Source organism: Hippopotamus amphibius, chromosome 17, assembly GCF_030028045.1.
Source record: "Hippopotamus amphibius kiboko isolate mHipAmp2 chromosome 17, mHipAmp2.hap2, whole genome shotgun sequence".
In the NCBI taxonomy this organism is placed as follows: Eukaryota; Metazoa; Chordata; class Mammalia; order Artiodactyla; family Hippopotamidae; genus Hippopotamus; species Hippopotamus amphibius.
This window is the reverse complement of record NC_080202.1, coordinates 20,514,283-20,532,498: the sequence shown is the minus strand read 5'-3', so window position 1 is coordinate 20,532,498 and position 18,216 is coordinate 20,514,283. Positions and strand designations below refer to the sequence as shown.

Below are 18,216 nucleotides of genomic sequence, written 5' to 3'. Positions count from 1 at the left end.
GACTCTTCCCTTTGGGATTATCCCAGAACAGCCCTGGAGTGGCGAGGACCTGGGACTAGGAGATGGCCGTCCCTGCATCCAGACTCCCTGACTGACTGGAGCCGACTGTTCCTCCTTTCTCGACTTTAGTGCTGACTTCAGAAGCAGTAGTAAAGGGCCTTGTTCTTATGCAGTATCCCTCCTGCTTGGCAGTTTTGTTCATGGCAAAGCAGTGGAATCCCTTTTTCTAAGACTAGACCAGACACCCCAGCAGGAGCTGTGTGTGAATCCTCTGCATGTAGGAGTGAGGAGGGCGGGGGTCTGTCTGGGCTCTTGGCGGGCCTGGGTCCCAGCAGGGGGGCAGTCAGAGTTCGGAAGTGGTGCAGGCAGGGTGGCTGGAGACCTTCCTCCTGCCATCACATGTTCAGACACCTTTTCTCTCTTTCCTTTCCAGTGTGTGGTGCTGAAGACCAAAACGGTATGTGGTTGTTCCTGTTTGGGCATGGGCTTAGGCTGTTAGCTCTTCTGTCTTTCCCCTCCTTCAACCCTGATTCCTTTTAACAGTCTAAGAATTCTGAGCATGTCAGCATCCGGAGAGGGTGTGGGGGAGTTCACTGGGAACCAAGGCTTCTCGGCATCTTTAGAAATTCTCACCCCTGTCCCAGTGAAGGGAGAAGAGTGGCAGGATACCTAGGGGCAGCCTGATCTGCACGCCTCTGGGTTGTCAGAGCTTAGAAGCCAGCATCTGTAAAACATTCAGCAAAGCAAGTGGTGGCATGTGGCACACCCCGCGCATTTCCCACACTCCTGGGATGAAGGCACTCCCTCCCCTATAGTTTTCACTCCATTTTGGTCTGAGTGGGGAGGATCTCTGTGTACACCTTCAGGGAAATCTTTTGGGATGTTTATCAGCTTCTGGTACCAACTAAAAAGAGAGTGGTGACCTGAGAGCCTTGTTTGTACAGAACTGCTCTGGGGACAGGTCCAGAAAGGTGTCACATATAGTGCTGTGTGGCACTCAGCTGCCACGTACCCATCCGTGTGTTAAAGACCATCACTGGGCCTTTGGGCACCTCCAGAACACGCTGCAGGAATCTGACTGCAGATCCAAATCATTCTAAAACATGTTAGATCTTTTTGAAAGCCTCAAGGCTGTATGGCGGTTTTACTAACAAATTTGATGAGTCTTCTGAAGAAGTTTTAAAGTGCTTTGAAGGCCCCTACACTACTCTGAGAACATTCTTTCTTGGGGAGGAGCTGACAGCCATATAGCTCATAATGGGGCACAGTCTTCTGGCTGATAAATTCTCAAGAGTTGAGCTCCCCCAAATCATTTGGAGTTCTAGACCCACTCCCTCATCTGATACCAAGATTTGGCCAATCCACTTGGTGTCTTTCTTTCTCTGATTCCCTGGGATAATGCTGGCACTAAGTTGATGAATGTCTTAATCCTGACAGATGTAATCAGTAATGAAATTCTGTAAATTACTGCAGCTCATCTGGGTATTTATATAGTTCAGTTGTTTCCAGACCTTCCCTGTTAGGGCCTGCAGCTCCTCAGAGGGGTGAATAGGTTTCACTACCTCTCACAGCCAGCCCAGCTCAAATGTTTCTTGACTTTTTGAATAGTCCAAAAAACAGGAAAAGAAAGTGCGGAAGCAATGGAGTATGAGAGAATTCCCTGTGGAACTGTAGAGGTGGCTGGTACGAGGCCAGTTCCTGTTTATGGCTACCCAGTTCAGGCTACCATGTAAAACATGCTGGGGAAGGTTGGGTTTGGAGACGTGAAGGTTTTTCTGTTCCCGCAGCTGACCTAGGATGCTGGTCATGCCCCCTGTATCTTACCACTTGCACAAGCCAATAAGCCTTTGTGAGAACTGTGAGCTGAGCAGTTCATACTGTCTTGGCAGTCCCTGCCCTCAGGCCACTTGCCCGGAAGCCCGCCTGCCTGGATTTGAATCCTTGGGCAAGCCGCTTAACCCTTTGGTCTCAGTTGCTTCATCTATAAAATGAGTAATGAGAGTATGTACTTCATAGTTTTTGTGAGGATCCAATGAGTTAAAACATGCAAAGAGTTTAGGACCCTGCCTAGCACCTGTAAGCGTTCAATAAAGTGAGCGGTTATCGTTCCCTTGGGAGACGTTCATTTATCAGACATTTAGAGAACACCTACCACATGACTGGTTTCAGGGACTCAAAGATGAGTATCAGACCTCAGAGCACAGAGCAGATGCTAAGTATGTTATTGTGGGAATTGCTGGCGTTTGTTGAATTGAGGAGCCATAGTGCAGTGGGGGCGACAAGTGGGCAAACTCAGGTCCTAATCCAGTGTGGTGAGTGGCCACAGGGGTGTGAGGAAAGCTGTGTGTGGGGAGCAGAGAAGAGGGAGCCCTGATCTCTGCTGGGCTCTTGCACCACGAAGTCTCCTCAGAGGAAGCCTGGGGGTAGTCTGTGGCATGGCCCGGGAGCTCCCGTGATCCTTGGCTTTATTAAATGGGGGTGTGTTTACATATAAGCCTCCCAATCTTTAATGAGCCATTCACCACAGCTCTGTGTATATCTGAAGTTTTCTGAACCAGTTTTATCTTTTCAGCAAGTCCTGCCTCAGGGAATTTTGAGTCCCTAAGTGCCACTCACTGGCTGTATTACAGCCTCAGTTGTCTGAAAATTATTTCTGTTAAGCTTTGAGGACTTTGCCTCATTTAGTTCTCATGATCTGGGAGGTGGTTTTTGTACAATATCTACAAGTACTTGACTCTTCAAATCTATAGCCTGACCTATAGAGGCGCAGATTAAACAAGCAAGTGCAATTAGTTACTGGGGAAAAGTTTTCTTGGAGTTCTGTTGGAGGGAAGTGTGTGGATTTGGGGGGCTGTTCAGTGTGCTTGTTCTCCCCTATCCCCCCACCTGGTACCCTTAGACAGTCTCCTTACTTTCCCCTCTACCCCCTTTCTGCTGTGTATCCAGGAGCGGTGCCATCCAGCCTGGAGGAGAACCTGTGTCGGATCTGCATGGACTCACCCATCGACTGTGTTCTGCTGGAGTGCGGCCATATGGTCACCTGTACCAAGTGTGGCAAGCGCATGAACGAGTGTCCCATCTGCCGGCAGTATGTGATCCGAGCCGTGCACGTCTTCCGATCCTGAGGGCTTGCACCGGCTTCTTCAGTGCCTTACAGGGACATAGCCCAAGGTGTCTGGCCCCACAGTTGGCCAGCTTGCAGAGGGGCAGGCTAACAAGAAAATTGGCAGTGTTCCCGAGACGAGGGCAAGCATAGATGCTGTGTCACCTCTGGGCATGCCTGTCTTGCTTCAGAGGTGCACCTTGTGGCTGGCATAGCCTGAGGCCAGTGGGAACTGGTACAGATCGCACAGGCAAGTCCCTGTTTCAGTGATCTTGGGGTGAGGATGGTAACTGATGAAGAGAGGACTTTCTGGAATTTGGACCATATCTTCCTCCCTTCTTCTGAGAACCTAAACAGTTTCACCCTTCCTCCTGTAGCCCACCCATCCCCCTGAGCTGTGGTGCCTCTGTTTCAGCCATCAGAAGTCCTGGTAGAAATGGCTTTCTTCTTCCCCAGCACGTCTGGATTCATTTCTGGCCTCTCTGGCTTTCTGTGCTTTAATTGACCTTTGCTAAAGTCTTTTGCTACATTACCTAAAATCCATTTGTTTCTTCAGACCAAAAAGATGTTAGCTTACCAGACCAATAGTGATCCTCCTTAGGATAGAATTTGGACCAGTAAACTTATTTCTGGTGAGAAATGAAACACAAATGCTATTGAAAAAATCTGGAGTCGTTAAAGAGTTGCTTCCTTAAGTGCTGGGATTGGAAGCCATCAGTCTCCTGACCTGACCTCAGGAGTAAGCAAAGTGGCTGGCTTTCAGACTGCTGGGAAGTTCCAGCGTCTGTGTGAGAGATGGTTCATGGGTCATCTCTGCTTCTTCTCTTGGGGCCTGACTTTGTGCCATCCTTAATTTTAGTTTACGAGAAAAGGGAAAGCGTTGGGTGGAAGCTGTGGCTTTCTGCTTGGCTTTGACTTCTCCAGCAGCCTTAAATCACTTTCCCCTGGGCATGAGGTCCCGCTTTTCCATGAGGTTTTAAACATGGTGTCACAGAAGGCACAGACTTAAGCAAAGAGCCTTACTCTTCTCTAGCCAGACTTCTCATGAAGTTCTAGGAGACCAAGCATTTAAGACAGAGCACCTAGGAGTGTCAGAAGGTACTGAGCACGGCTGGATTCAGCCCTTGAGCAGATGGCTGGAAGTCTTAGCTCCCCAGGTTGGTGGGGATTCCCTACTCCCATTTCCTTTCTCAGCCTGCTGATTGAGGGGCAGGTCGGGAAGAAGCATTCTCTAGGCCCTCTAGGAAGGGCTGTGCAATGAGTAGGTGATGTTCTTGAGCGCTTAGGGTCTTTTCACCACTGGAAGAGCTGAAGTTTGCTGGAGAAGCTTCGCCAAGCACAAATGTACATACTGTGTACTATCAGAAGAGCAGTGTGTGCCAGCGCTGTTACCACTGGATGAGCTATGCAAACCCTTAAATACGAGGGCCTTGGCAGTCCCCCTCCCCACCCCCACCCCATACAGCCAAGATCTCTCAGACTAGAAGAACCAATCATAACTTTGGAAAACGGTGGGAAAGCCTCTAAGGGGACCTGTTTATTGGTACAGACACGCTTAATGCTTTCTCTCCATCAACCACTAAGCCCTTTTGGGGGCATGAAATAATTTTATAAAGTGGTTGTCAGATGAACACTGGACCACTTACCTTGACATTATAGCAAGTCCTGGATGATTTGATTCTGGGCTACAGCCTTTGTAGGAACTGGGGGAATCAAGAAATTTCCCTGTAAAGATATCATCTTTCACCTTTCTGCTGGACAGTAAATACTGTAGTTTACAGTGCCTACCAGTTTAACAAAGGATTCAGCTACTCCTCAGTTCCACTGTGAAGCAGGCCTACATATATGCAGCTCAGTTACAACCTAGCAATAACTTCAGGGCAGAAGCTGGCTGTCTCCCTGCTTAAAACTCACTTTCTCTGCTGAGGCCTTACCTCTCCCTACCTCCCAGTTTCCCTCTTAGGCCTGAGTTAATAATATCCTGATGGTTGGTTTGTAACCTCACTAAGAATTAGAACTGATGTCATTTACTCATTTTGGAGAAAGAACTTGCCTTGAAGTCTAACCTCTTTTGATGAAGGTTTCCATTTAGGAAAAAAAAGGTATCAAACAGCTCCCCCCTTTTTTGTATCTTCTTTATTACCACACCAAATAAAGGTTGGGAATCCTGAGGTCCCATTTCAGTTACTCTCTCACCTACAGGCAGGAAACTTGATTTTCATCCTTGATTGCGCTCTCCTGCCCCTCATGGGTCCTTGGTCTTAATTATCATGGAAACACCTAATTCTGCCATTATTCCGTGGCTTTTGCTGTGATTGTTCTGAGATTTCAGTTGAGACTTGTTTTCAAAGACATGGACAGCTGACCGGTTCATAATACGCTGGAATAGCTGGATCCAGACTAGTAAGAATAAGCTGTACAGGAATTAGTGCTCAATATAGATTGTATAAATTTGTTGAAATCTTTTGGATGTGAATGTGTTATTTCAAGTGGCTTATATTAAGATTTTCTCAGACTTACTTGGGTGTTAAGAGCAAACCCAAATGTGTATTTTTTGTTACAGAGCTCTGCTTTATAATTTTGTAATAAAATTTCAATACAGATGCCTGTCCTATCTGGTGTAAGGATGCCAGAGGTCTGATAGTTAAGACTGACATGAGTTGATCCCAGGCTCATCCCAGGCACACAGGCATGTTCTTGAGAGATGGCATTATTTTTGGAGATGCTTGAGCCACGTGGCCTTGGTCATAGAAGAGCCTAGAAGATGGGACCTGGGTAGGAAAAGGACCAATCCTAAGACCAAACAGGAAGAAACATCAAGTGAGTTCAGACATGGACACTTATTTGTTAGAGGTAGACCTTAAAGATGGGGTAGAAAGGAGGCTGAGGACAGCCAGGGTGCCTACTTAAGTCTTTAGGTAACTGGGAGATGGATGGTAGCTTGTGGATACAGCTGGCGTGGCTGGAGTGTGGCTCAGAGGTTGGCCCAGCCTCGAAGGCAGAGTGCCCTGTCTGTGCAGTTCTGTATACCTGCCTGACCAGGTGCCCGAGGGGAGGTGACTCCTGAGAACATAGCCTTTGGGAGAGCTGTATTAAGTGCAGATCTACCCTGTGACTGAGGAAAGAAGGAACCTCGCCAAAAGGGCGTAAAGGCTCGAGGCTGAGCCACGGCACTTTGTCCTTTGTTCTGGGCAGCTGACCCGTTCAGCGCTCAGGGCGACCTCTTGTCTGCTGCCAACCAGCAGCAAGTAAACAAAGGCTCAAAGAAGGGCAGGCTTCCAGCACTCTGCTGGGGAGGTTTAAGATGCTGCTGCTTATTCTGGGGTCTGTGGAAATACACAGATACAAAATTGCATACAATCTCAGCAGCAAAGAAAAACAGTGGAAAAGACTGGAAGGAAATAAACACCTTGAAGAGTGAACTGAAGATAACACACCCAGTGAGGCAGGGAGGGGCTGAGGGGCTGAGCTCATGACTGAGATGACCCCCTCTGCTGTGTGGGTGCACCCTGAGCGAGAGACCAGCCAGGCCAAAGGGCAGTGTCAGTGTCCGTTGGCAAAATCCCGAGGGTAGAGCCTTGTTCTGTTGCTCTGTCCAGTGGCTTGGCCTGAGGAGGCTGGAGAGGGGGGTGAAAATTTATGTAGGTCAGTGCTCAGAGGAGCAGCAGCTTTTGTCTCCGTAGAGGATAGAATAAAAAGAGTGTCTTAGTCTCAACAGTGAAGCCAGACTGAATGGTGCCTATTCAGAAACACCAAATGTCCTGGCCTAGAGTCAGGGCACCTCCCCCTCCTGCCCTTCCTCCCAACACATTTTGACCAGCAGGTGGAAACCCATTCAAACGGGTTGAAGTTGGCCTCCCAGCAGTGTGTCACCTTAGCTGTGCACACTGGAGGAGGGCTGGGGGAGGCAGCGGCCCAGACTCACTCAGGTGTGCTCCAGAGGCTGAAGTCACGTTCGCATCTCACAGCGGCTGGACAAACAAGCCTGCCAATTTGTTGGTAAGAAAAAAACAGAACAGACTCTCAAAAGTCAGCAGAGCTCATTAGAAGCCAGTTCAGAACCAGATGGTGACATGATGAGTCTGCAGAGCTGTAACAGACGGTTGTGCAGCTTCGGAGGTGGTCCGGCAGGGTTCTTGCCCCGCTCTTCTGGGCGGGGTCGGGACTTGCGCGCCAGAGCTGATCTTCCCAACTCTAGGTCACCACGTGCAAGGCTCTGTGCTGGGTGGTTTACCCAAGACATCTTGAGTTCACTTACTCTTTACAGCGACCCTGATTTAGGTGCAGTTCCTGTCCCCGTTCCTCTAGGGTTACAGCTGTTAAGTTTCAGTGCTTGATTCAAACCTGGTCTGTCTAAACCTTCACTAAGATGTAGTAGTCACTAGTCTCGTGACTACTTCAAGTTGAACGAAAATGATAAGTTCAGTTCCTTGGCTTTGTTAGCACAGTTCACATGCTCAGCAGCTGAATGTGGTTGGTTCACTTCAGCCAGTGGAGATTTACAGGATGCTTCCAATGCCATAAAAAGTTCTTTTGAACTGCACTCATCCATGCTAAATTGTTTTCCTTTTATTCAGATAAATTAGCCTCAAGCAGTGGAGGAACCATTCTTTGTGAGCAGGCTGTGTAGATTTGTCCTCAGGTGGGCTTTTAAGGAGCAGTCTTGTTTCCAGGTTTGGGGGCGGCAGATCCTCCTGGAGCCCTGTAATACTGCCCCCCCCCCCGGGGGGGGGGCAGTCCAACCTCCCTTTCCTTCCTACCTGATCCTGGTTCCCTCCCTTCAAACCAGGACCCACTGGCTGTAATAGGAGAACACAGAGAATTAAGACATAAAATCTATTTTGTTTTCTTTCAAATGAGACTTCATTCCTGGCAAAAAAAAAAAATGGCCAGGTTGAATACAAGTTTTGCCAAATATAAGTATTTCTGAGGACAGTCTTTTAAATACAACTTTAAAACGAGCCTGGAAGTAGAAGGGGCAGGCCAGGGAGAGAAGACAGACTGCCACCAGGACTGCCTCTGTGGACAGCTTCAACAGCCAGCCTTCCCTTCATTCCTTAATCTCCAGAATTATAGGGGGCATGGAGGGAAGGACACAGATAACTCCAAGATGGTTCCTGTTTTTTGTTTGTGTGGGGTTTTTTTGTTTGTTTTTTTAAAGCTTCTTTTTAAAGAAGAAAAGAGGTCAAAACCAGCACCCAGATCTGAAAGACCTATGTAAACCAGCAGGAGAAACGGACTTCATTTGGGGTACCCACAGCAACTAACTCCAGTCTGGAAGAGACCATGCATAGTTGGTGGGATGCACAGCTTGGAGAAGAAAGCCCATCCCCTCCACGTTCTTTCCCGTGCCTGCCTGCCCAGCCAGAGCCCAGTCCAGGAGTAGATCGATGGGGAGAGTACAGCCCAAGGGCAAGGGCAGGCAGCAGTCCTAGCAGGGAGCTACCAGTCTCCGTTTCCGGATACATGCCCAAATCCATTCTGGGGAGACCTGCTGGGCCTCAGGGTTCTTGTCCCTGCTACCCAGCACGTGTGTGGCTGAGGCCACATCAAATTCCTGCACCAGGTCCCCATCGAATGCCACAAAGTAGCGTCTGAGACGGCTGAAGTCTGGTGTGGAGGGCGGCAGGTAGAGCCGCACCCCAGTGAAGATGTCCAGCAGCACCTGCAAATGCACAGCGGTCAGGGTGGGCCCGGGGTGGGGCTGGACTGTGCCGGGGCGGATGGCTCTCCACCTGATGAGTGGAGACCAGTGGGGGGGGTGGGGGTGGGGTCAGAACAAGAGCCAGAGAGAGGGAGCCTAGGGATCAGGACATGAGGGGAAATTGTTTGCTGGAGAAAAGGTGAAGGCATCAAAACTCCCAACCTCTGGCCGCTCCAGATCACAACAGGACTCACGTGCCCTTCCGTCCTCGCCTAGAGGAAAAGGGAGAGGGGACGGGTCCCCACACGGGGGACATGGGGAAGTACACTTCTCCAAGAACCAGCCAGGGACTGGTGGGCAGGCCAGTGGTGCTCAGATGCAGTGGTGCTGCTCGATTGGGCCGTCCCCTGTGCGTGTGCACTAGCTGGCCGAGGGGCAGGAGCCCTGCTCGTGACTGCACTGGACTCCAGGGCTTCAGGTAGGGGAAAGATGGAAAGGTCCTACAGGTGCTCTGGGGACTGGGTTCAGGGCCTGAGTTCCCGGACCTCTGTGCTAACTCCTGCACCGGGGTGGCACAGTGACCGTGTAGTGACCAGATGCCAACTTCTCTAGCTGCCCTTCGGGCCTTCATTACCCCACACTTGAGTTGAGTCACTGGCCTCAGTAGGTACTCAACAGCTGTTGTCAAACCAAAGACCGACAAGGGAGTACGGGACGGAAAGGATGGTCACCGGGCCAGTGCCCGCCTCCCCTGCTCCTCGCTGGCTGGCCCTGTTCACATACACACTGCTGCAACTCCCACACCCAGACCGGGCTTTCTCCCCTTTAATGTCAACTGTGACTTGGGACCGGCAGCTGGGTGGGTGCCTGCAGCCTCTCGGCTGCGCTGGCTGTTCTACCTCCTGCCTGCTGGCACAGCTCTCCTTCCTCTCTGCTCGCTGGCCGGCCGCCTCTGCAAGGCAACAAGAGGTTACAGGGTGGAGCCTCGGCGCTGCCGGCCCAGCCCGCCGCCAGGAGCAGCTGCAGGAGGGCAGGGGGTTGCAGTGAGTCCTGATAACACCTTTGCTTGTCTCTGAGTCCAAGTGCAGAAGGTTAGGGACCCTAGCTCCCCACCCCTCCTCGTGGCGCCCTGCTATTCTTACCCTCACCTTTGCTTGGCAAGGGGTCTCATCAGGAGCCTTCCGCTTCTCTCCCGCTCTCACCAGGCGAGGCTTTGCAGCCGGCTTGTTACCTGCAGGAGAGAGCTTGGGGTAAGAGCTGAGAAGAGGGGAGGGGAGCTGATAATGGTCCCTGAAGTCAGGGGAGCAAAGAGAAGGGCCGAGCCCTTCCTCTGCTGTGAGCATGGGTGAGACAGGAGGGGAGGGCTGTGTGCTGAGCCTTTAGCTCGGAAGTGGCTTATCCCTGGCTCTGATGGGCTCTCCCGGGGTCCTGTGATTCAGATTCACAGAGCAGGGGGGTGCCCAGCAGAACAGCTTCTAGCCCCTGGCTAGACACACAGCAGGAATGCAGCCAACGTCAGCTGCCGCGGACAGAGAATCACCTGATCTCAGGGCTGGCGTGTGAGGCTGGGCCCCCGCCCTCACGCCCATTCTTCATCACCTCAGCCCCTTCCCTTCTTACCGCCTTTGCTGTTGGAGCTACTCAGCTTCTCTCCTGCCCCCTTGGCACTGGCAGAGGGCTGCTTGGGGGAGGCGCTCGGGGCCTTGTGAGACACAGCTGGCCCCGAGGTGCCCTCGTTCTCTCCGCTGCTGCCCCCTGTGGTGGAGCTCCCTTCATCCCCGGCCACTATGGCGAAGGCCGCCCGCTCCTTGGACAGCTGGTACAGTTCCTGAGGAGGGGGGAAGACTGTCGGGTTATCACTTCCCTCCCAGCCACTGGCCTCAGTCTGTGTTGTACGTTTTAGGCACACGTAGCTCAGGGACAATGAGGGGAGAAAGACACACAGCAGGGAAAAGTGGCTGGCCTCCTGGAAAAGTGGCTGGCTAGACTCTTCTAGCTCTGGCCCCGTTTCTGGAGTCATCAGCACGGATCACTGTCCTGTTCCCCAGTTCTTACCAGCAACTGGACACTACAGCCTGGGGTCAAGTCCTCAGCAGAAGGCTGTGAGACAGGCGCACGCCCTCTCCAGGGCTGCCCAGAGGGGCCTGATGAAGGCAGGGCTGTCTACTGGGCGATGGGGACGGAGGCCCAGGGCTGCTGCTGATGGAGGCCCAGGGCTGCTGCTCCCGGCCCTGCCACAACTTGGTCTCCCTTTCTAGTAACCGCTCTCCTTGCCCATCTCAGTGCAGTGGGAAAAGGAGAAGCCGAGGACGCAGGGACAGGGGTAGAGGACACACATGCAGCCCAAGAGCAGACACCTTGAGTTGGGGAAGGTCAGTGGCCGACTTCCAGTCCTTATCGTCACGGATCTGGGTGCAGCGAGGGAATCGGATGGAGATCCCATCGGCTGTGTGAGCCTCAGATTTTGAGAATTCAGCCCCTGTGATCTCCCACACGGCAGCTTTCTGTCAGGAGTAAGTCAGGTCACTCACTGGTTAAACAGAAAACACCTCCCCACCAGTTAAAAGCAATACAGAACTGTTAAAACCAAAAAAGTGGTGGCTAACAGGGCAAGGACGAGTTCAAGTCCTGCTGCTGCTGCTGCTGCATGACCTTAGGGAAGTCCCGTTTCTTCTCTGGGCCTGTTTCTCTATCAGTGCAGGAAGGGACTGCGCCAGGTCACTTCTCGAGCAGCCCCTCTGTGACTAGAGGACGGTTAGTCCCTTCCTCTCTATGTTGAGAATGACTCCTCAGTGTTGACTGGTCATCCCTGTGCCTGTCACTTGGCTCAACAGCCCAGATCCCCATCGCTGGGTGGACTGTCAGTGAGGCCGAGATGGCGTCTCTGTGGCACTAGAGAGTGTGCAAGCTCATTTCTTGGGCTGGAGGACCCCAGGCCCTGGGCTAATACCTTTGGGTCTGGGACGATGAAGTCAGGATAGTAGATCTTATTGATTTTCAGCCAGCTGGGTATCTTGCTGGGATCCTAGAGGAGAAAAGATGCTTCCTGGGCTGTTGCCAAAATAAGACTTAAACCCCGTAACGAAGAAAAGGTTTGTGAGAAGAGGTGACTTATCACAAAAGGCTGACCCTCACCCCTTGGGATCCTCCCTGCCCAGAGAGGGTGTGGCCTGGAGGGCACGCAGGCCAGTCTCCACATGGTCGGTACTCAGAGAATTTGAGGGCCTAATACTGCTCCTATGGCCAAGCAGCAGCTCTCTGTTCTGTGGAGACAGATACGTGATACCTGCAGCCCCCACGACACTGCCTGTCTCAGTAATGATGGCCAGGGCAGAGGCCAGGGCCCCAGGGCCCCTCCTCACCTTGCTGATCTTCACCATGTCCAGTTCTGTCTGCAGGCGGGCGAGTGTTGCATCATCGTGGCCACCTGCACACTTGGTGACTGTGCACCACTTCTGGCTGCTCGGGTCATAGCAGCCCATGAGGAAGATGGACATCATGCCACCTGGGGGGAGGAGGGGCTAAGCTGGGGGCGGGGCAGAGCCATCTCTGCCAGCCCCGTGTGCCCTGTGAGGGGCAGCCTGCTGGAAGAAAGGCCCTGGGCCTTCGCATCAGAGTGCCACAGATCACCTCCTGGGTCTAACGCTTACTAGCTGTGTAAGTTTAACCTTTTTAAGCCCCGATTTCCTCTTCGGTGAATTAGGGATAATCACACCTGACACTGGGCTCTGGTGAAGTAAAAGGAATGGAATAGTGCCGGGCACGAGGAAAGAGGCCTACAAGTACCAGTTCCTCAGACCCCAGCTTCCCTTCCAGTCAGGAAATGGAGATTTCCCCTGAGGAGAACGCTGCCAGGCCCTAAAGGAATAGCTGGTGGTGAGCCTCTTTGTGCCAGGCTAGCGCAGGGCATTCTCACCTGATCTCTCCCTGCCCAGGTCTGCAGCGCTCCATGTCCCTGTTTTAGGCAGCATGGGTGAGGTTGGGGCCCCGATCCCAGAACTGTGGATGTCACGACTGGCCATGCTAGCAGATCAAACCAGGAAAAAGGCCTGCCTATTCCTTGAGGGGTACCTTTCAAAGAAGTACCATCCCAGGGGCCAGAGGCCACCCTGACCTTTGCTCCCTTGCCCATAGAAGGCCCCAAGCACCACCAGGTCAGCTGTGTCAGCCATGGCCCCCTCGTTCAAATAGTCCTTCTTCACTTTCAGCCAATGACGCTTTCCAGGCTCATATGTGCCCTGAAGGGAAGCGAGAGAGAGACCACAAACTAGAAACTATGACGGTGGGCTTTTTTCACCTCTTCACGTGATATATTGAACCTGTCACAGTGCCCAGCCCACTCTGCTCCAGGCACTACAGGAGACACACACAAGCCCATCCTCTAGATCTGGGGTCCCCACCGCCCGGGTCACGGACCAATATCTGTCCGTGGCCTATCAGGAACCGGGCCGCACAGCAGCAGGTGAACGGTGGGCGAGTGAGCAAAACGTCATCTGTATTCACAGCCATTCCCCATCACTCACATCACCACCTGAGCTCTGCCTGCTGTCAGCATTATGGGGAGCTGTGTGATTATTTCATTACATATTACAATGTAATAAGAATAAAGTGCACAGTAAATGTAGTGAGCTTGAATCATCCTGAAACCATATTCCCCAGCCCTCCACCCCGGTCCATGGAAAAATCGTCTTCCATGAAACTGGTCCCTGGTGCCAAAAAGGTTGGGGACCGCTGCTGTAGATCCAGAACCCTGGAAAGACGCTCCCTCAGGACCCACCCCCAAGCACCTCAGACAGCCACCGCCACCTCCTGGCCAGGGCTGGAAAGGCTCGGGGGAGGGCTTTGTGGGAGAAAGCAAAGGAAGTGACCATCTTACCTTCACATCCTTCAGCACCAGCCCTTCCAACCCCTCTCGGATCACCCGGTTGATCATGTCGACCAAGTCAGAAGCTTTCTGAGGGATAACAGGAGAGACGCTGAGGTTGGTGTGAGAACAGAGAAGGGCTATGGGAGCAAGGTAGAGGGGGGTTCCTTTTCACACACTAGCACAAGTGCCTGCTGGAAAAACCCTGACTTGAATACAAGGAACAAAATGGCTAGCAGAGCAGCAACCAACCAGAGAGCTGCTTCAGCTTTGAGACACTGGGAGCCCCCCCGGGAAGGCTGTTTCATGCCCTGCCCCACCAGGTGCAGACTAGTAGATGAACACAGGCAGACCTTGTCTTCCTGTGCTTTGCTTTACTGCACTTTGCAGATACTGGGTCTTTTACAAGTTGAAGGCAACGGCAACCCTGTGTTGTCAGATGGTGAGAATTTTTTAGCAGTATTTTTAATTAAGGTATGTATGTGTTTTTTTTTTTTGGACATAATGTTATTGCACACTCAGCAGACTACAGTATAGCATTAACATAGCTTCTCTGTGCAGTGGGAAACCGTAACCTTCATGTGACTTGTTTTATGTGACACTGCTTTACTGTGGTGGTCTGGAACCAGGCCCACAGCATCTCTGAGGGCTGCTGGTGTGCACATCAGCCTCCCTTGTTATAAAATAATTGAGACTCGTTCTCACAGCCACGTCTGACCCAAGGGGCTCTCTGCCCTACTTTCACACCACCAGGACACTGCCCAGGGTGGGATCGTCACTCACTGAGACTTGCTTCATTTCTGAGAACATGATCCGGTTGGGAATTTCAACCATGTTATCGTGAAGAAACTTCCGCCGCTCACACAGAGGCCTGAGGGGGACAGGAGAGCTGAGGTCAGGCCAGGATCCTCCCACCCCCTTGAGGAGTTCTGAGGAGGGAAGGGGCACAACAGTGAACTGCAGCTTCCTGAGAGGGTTTGCCACGGCTGAAGGCCCTTGTACCTAACAGTTCTGCCTGTCCAGGGTGACGAGGGCTTCACCAGGACCAAAGTTGGACGCTTATGAGCTGCAGCCCAGAGCCATTCCATTGTTGTAGTTCCTGTCTCTACCTCATCAGCCCAAACAGACTATATACATCCTGGTCCCACTTGAAAAATAACTCCGACTCTCATTTTCTGCACGCTGCCTCACCCCAGGCCCCAGACGGGCTGGTGCTTGGCTCAGCAGGCTGACGGGCCTCGGGACCTGAAGCCCAAACCGCAGCTCCTACCCCCGCAATTCTTTCTCCTTTCTATCTCCTTCTCCTTCTACACTCAAGGACATGGGCTGGTGTGGGGGGTGGGGCCAGGGACGCCTCACTAAGGGAGGAAGGGGCCAAAATGGTTTCTCAGGCCCAAGAACTGGATGCAGCTAAATCAACACTGCTAGTTATCCCTAAGACGGTCCCAGCCACAGAACCCGATAATCACAGGCTTCTGCTTTTGGCCTCTTCCAAAAACAAGCCCTCTGAGCTGAAAAACACCTGCCTTATGCACCTGTAGGTGCCGTTGAAGAGATAAACTGAAACCTTACTGTGCTCAGAGTCTGTATCAAGTCAACAGTCCATTTTGCAATGGGTGGTTGGGTTTCCTTTGTGACTTAAGCTTTCAGAGCCAAGATCTAGTCAACACATTGGCTCTTCCTAGCAATGAATGGCAAGCTGACTGCGTGGCAACTGTGCCCCCTCTCAGCTTGTTCCTGCTGCAGCTCCGGGGCACGAAACGGCACTTGCTCCAGCCCCTTCTCCCTCCTTTCCAATCTGAAGCCCCCACCTCCCCCTCCCAGGAATCAAAACCAGATTCCTCACCTATCCATCAAGCTGACATCATTGAAGTAGATACAATCAAAAACAAACAGGCAAACATTAGCATCCTGGAAGGCAGCTTTCTGTAAGGGAAAATGAGGTAGTAGGTACATGAGGGACAAAAATAAGAGGGCATGAAATGGGGAGTACCAGCCCACTTCCAGAGACCCTCTGAAGCATCTGATACAAAAGGCCTATGTGTACTGTGAAGTTCCGGGGCCATAAGGGCACTTGACAGATGGTCCTGAGACTGACCCAATTATAAGTTAGTTGCCACTACTAGCTCTTTTTTATGCAAAACACAAAAAGAAAACAAATGTAAACTCAGGGCTAAATCCAGAACCAGTTCAGAGATGAAGATAAGCTTGACTCTAAGTAAGTGATACATTCCTCTCCATTCAGACCGATAGCGCGCGCGCGCGTGCGCGCGCACACACACACATATGCACACGCACACACACTCACGCTTGCCCATCCAGCCCTGGGCAGTACCTTGTGCACTCCCAGAGTCCCAAAGGGCAATGGTTTGCCTGTCTTGCTGTCGATCAGGAGCACCTCAGAGTCCAAGATCATGCTGTGGCCCCCAGGGAAAGCCTGGGGGATGTAGTCTTTAAAGTGGGCCACCTGGAGGCAGAAGGATCATTCAGGGGAGGGAGCTGGGCCACAGAAAGCAAAAACCAGGCCCCGGAAGGAACACAGACCACCAACATGCTCAAGCCCAGCTAATGGGCAAAACAGACCTAGGCCTCAGCAGCTGCCTAGGCAAGAGAATCAGCTATGTTTTGGGACCTCTGCCCAGACCCAGGAAGAGGTCAGCCCATGTTGAGGTCACTTTCTATGGGCTGCAGAGGAGAATTTGCAGGAAAAAGTAAGAACCTGAGAGTGAAAATGAAGGGGAGAAACGGGGGCAGACAAACACAGAATGGAGGGAAGGAAGATGGGCAGGCAGAGACCTGTACAGGAGAACAGATCAGTTGGAAAAAAGGTGGAAAGGAAGAAATGAATCCCCTTAGGAGCTGCAAGGAAACGTAAGGAGGGTCTTCTCTGAGTGGGAGCTCTGAACCTATAGCTATCTTCAGAATGAGGAAGAAAAGGATGTTTGGAACTGGATTTTTTTTCCTGTTAAAGGCAGAGCCCTAGTGTTTGACAGGCCTACACAGGAACAGGTCCCACTGTAACCCATGGTGGCCCCTGCTGAATAAGGCCACCAAGGCGGTCCAGAGAGCATGACTGTGGTCCAATGCTCCCCTGGGCAGGGCACTTAGGTTATCACTGCCTCTGAAGCTTGGAGCAGGGACAGGAAAGGTCTGTACATCCATCCCACTCCACTTCCATCCCTGACCCAGCCCTTCATGAACTAAAGCACAGGGGAGACAGGGATGAAGGAAACTGTTAACGGAGAGCAGGGGAGGGCTCTCATGCTGGAAAGCTATGCTCAAACTCCTTCCTAAGGAGCAGAAGGTGCCCCCTGAACAAGCTCGCCAGGAGCTGTTCCTCAGCAGTTGGACTGTGAGCCCTCCCCACAGAGCAGGGGAGCCCGCACTAATGCTCAGCTCTCCGGAACACCTGAAACAAACGGCATGACTGCCCAGTGCTCAAGCAGGCAGGTGAGGCTGAGGTAAGGATGTAAGCCTCACACCATGTCCCCTCCCCGGGGCTCTGAGAAACAGAGTTTGACCTAAGAAAAGAGAGCAAGGACAGGAGGTCCACCTACCCCCCCAGCTACTGGGGCCAGATGTTCCCGCTGCTTTTCCCTGGACACACTCCAAAGGCTCCCAGAGGCCCCAGGAGCTGAGAAGGGCTGAGGGGCGAGGTTCTCAATGCCACCTGATTAAGGGCAAGAGTCTGGGCTCCCAGAAGTCACTGTGGGATTGTGTTTACATCTGAATGTAAGCTTCCGGAGGGGCCGAACTTCCGGCCATTTTTTTTTTTTTTACTGCTGGATGCCCATTATCTTGGACAGTGCCCAGCACAGACCAAACACTTGGTAAATATTTGTTGAACAAATTAAATGAATGACAGGCCAACAGCCCTTTGTACCTGAGCCGTGACTTAGCTCGGGGGTGGGGGGAGCACCCGGGACCTGGAAACATAGAAGACAAACACTGCACATCACTCCCTAGCTGAGCTCGTTGTCCCGGCGTTGCAGCCCCCAGGCTCTGTACTGACTGACCCCCATCTGAGCTCTTTGGCTGTCCCTACTTGAGCAGCTCCTCATTACTGGAAGACTCCAAACATGAATAAATGAATTCATCCTTTCATTCAACAAATACAAAACAGGCCCTATTTTGCACCAGAGGTGGAATGACTGTGGAACACTGGCTTTAAGATTCTTAGAAGCAGAAAGGGAAAGAGCCCCAGCAGAGAGGAAGGGGCCTGTACCTTGTGCGGCAGGACGGGCTTGAGACTGCGGCTGAAGTAGCTGAAGTGGTCCCCGTTCTTATGCACCTGGACTCGCTCCCCATCGTACTTGATCTCAGAAAACATGCCATTTGGACACTTCTTCATTGCATACTCGATGGACTTGCAGGCCTCAGCCTTGCGGTGGAGAAAGAAAAGCCTGGAGACTTAACGGGTGCTCTTCCAAGAGGGGCTGCTCAGCAAGGACAGCCCAGAATCCAGGTCCTAGGGACTGACAGCTAGAGTGCACCCTCAGGGCAGGCTGCCGAAGAGGTGATGGGAGTGGAAGAGACTGGGCAGTGTTGTATTCTGACTATAAAAGCACCACTGGAGTTGACACAGGAGCTTGCATTTTGAGGAAT

The 18,216-nt window shown here is 52.0% G+C and overlaps 2 protein-coding genes across 27 annotated transcripts in view; one reads left to right on the top strand and one right to left on the bottom strand.

Annotated features, from left to right (window-relative positions):
- The window catches only part of RFFL (ring finger and FYVE like domain containing E3 ubiquitin protein ligase), a 66,856-nt gene extending 61,150 nt beyond the window's left edge, over nt 1-5,706 (top strand). For 13 of the 14 annotated variants that reach the window (XM_057714230.1, XM_057714224.1, XM_057714225.1 and 10 more), the window contains 2 exons: nt 434-457; nt 2,947-5,706. In XM_057714230.1, the coding sequence (XP_057570213.1) occupies nt 434-457; nt 2,947-3,125 (203 nt within the window). In that variant the 3' untranslated portion in view covers nt 3,126-5,706. The remainder of the gene's footprint in view (nt 1-433; nt 458-2,946) is intronic. The other variant, XM_057714222.1, reaches the window with a different exon arrangement.
- LIG3 (DNA ligase 3) overlaps nt 1-18,216 on the bottom strand; it is a 33,999-nt gene that overhangs the window by 4,661 nt on the left and 11,122 nt on the right. For 7 of the 13 annotated variants that reach the window (XM_057714216.1, XM_057714211.1, XM_057714212.1 and 4 more), the window contains 13 exons: nt 17,837-17,992; nt 15,947-16,078; nt 15,458-15,537; nt 14,395-14,482; nt 13,624-13,701; nt 12,862-12,985; nt 12,110-12,252; nt 11,698-11,772; nt 11,105-11,251; nt 10,368-10,575; nt 9,896-9,978; nt 9,647-9,699; nt 7,948-8,768 (listed from right to left, as the gene is read on the bottom strand). In XM_057714216.1, coding sequence (XP_057570199.1) covers nt 8,546-8,768; nt 9,647-9,699; nt 9,896-9,978; nt 10,368-10,575; nt 11,105-11,251; nt 11,698-11,772; nt 12,110-12,252; nt 12,862-12,985; nt 13,624-13,701; nt 14,395-14,482; nt 15,458-15,537; nt 15,947-16,078; nt 17,837-17,992 — 1,590 coding nt within the window. In that variant the 3' untranslated portion in view covers nt 7,948-8,545. Of the gene's footprint in view, nt 1-7,947; nt 8,769-9,646; nt 9,700-9,889; nt 9,979-10,367; nt 10,576-11,104; nt 11,252-11,697; nt 11,773-12,109; nt 12,253-12,861; nt 12,986-13,623; nt 13,702-14,394; nt 14,483-15,457; nt 15,538-15,946; nt 16,079-17,836; nt 17,993-18,216 lie in introns of those variants that run through there. The other 6 variants (XM_057714220.1, XM_057714218.1, XM_057714217.1 and 3 more) reach the window with 5 other exon arrangements.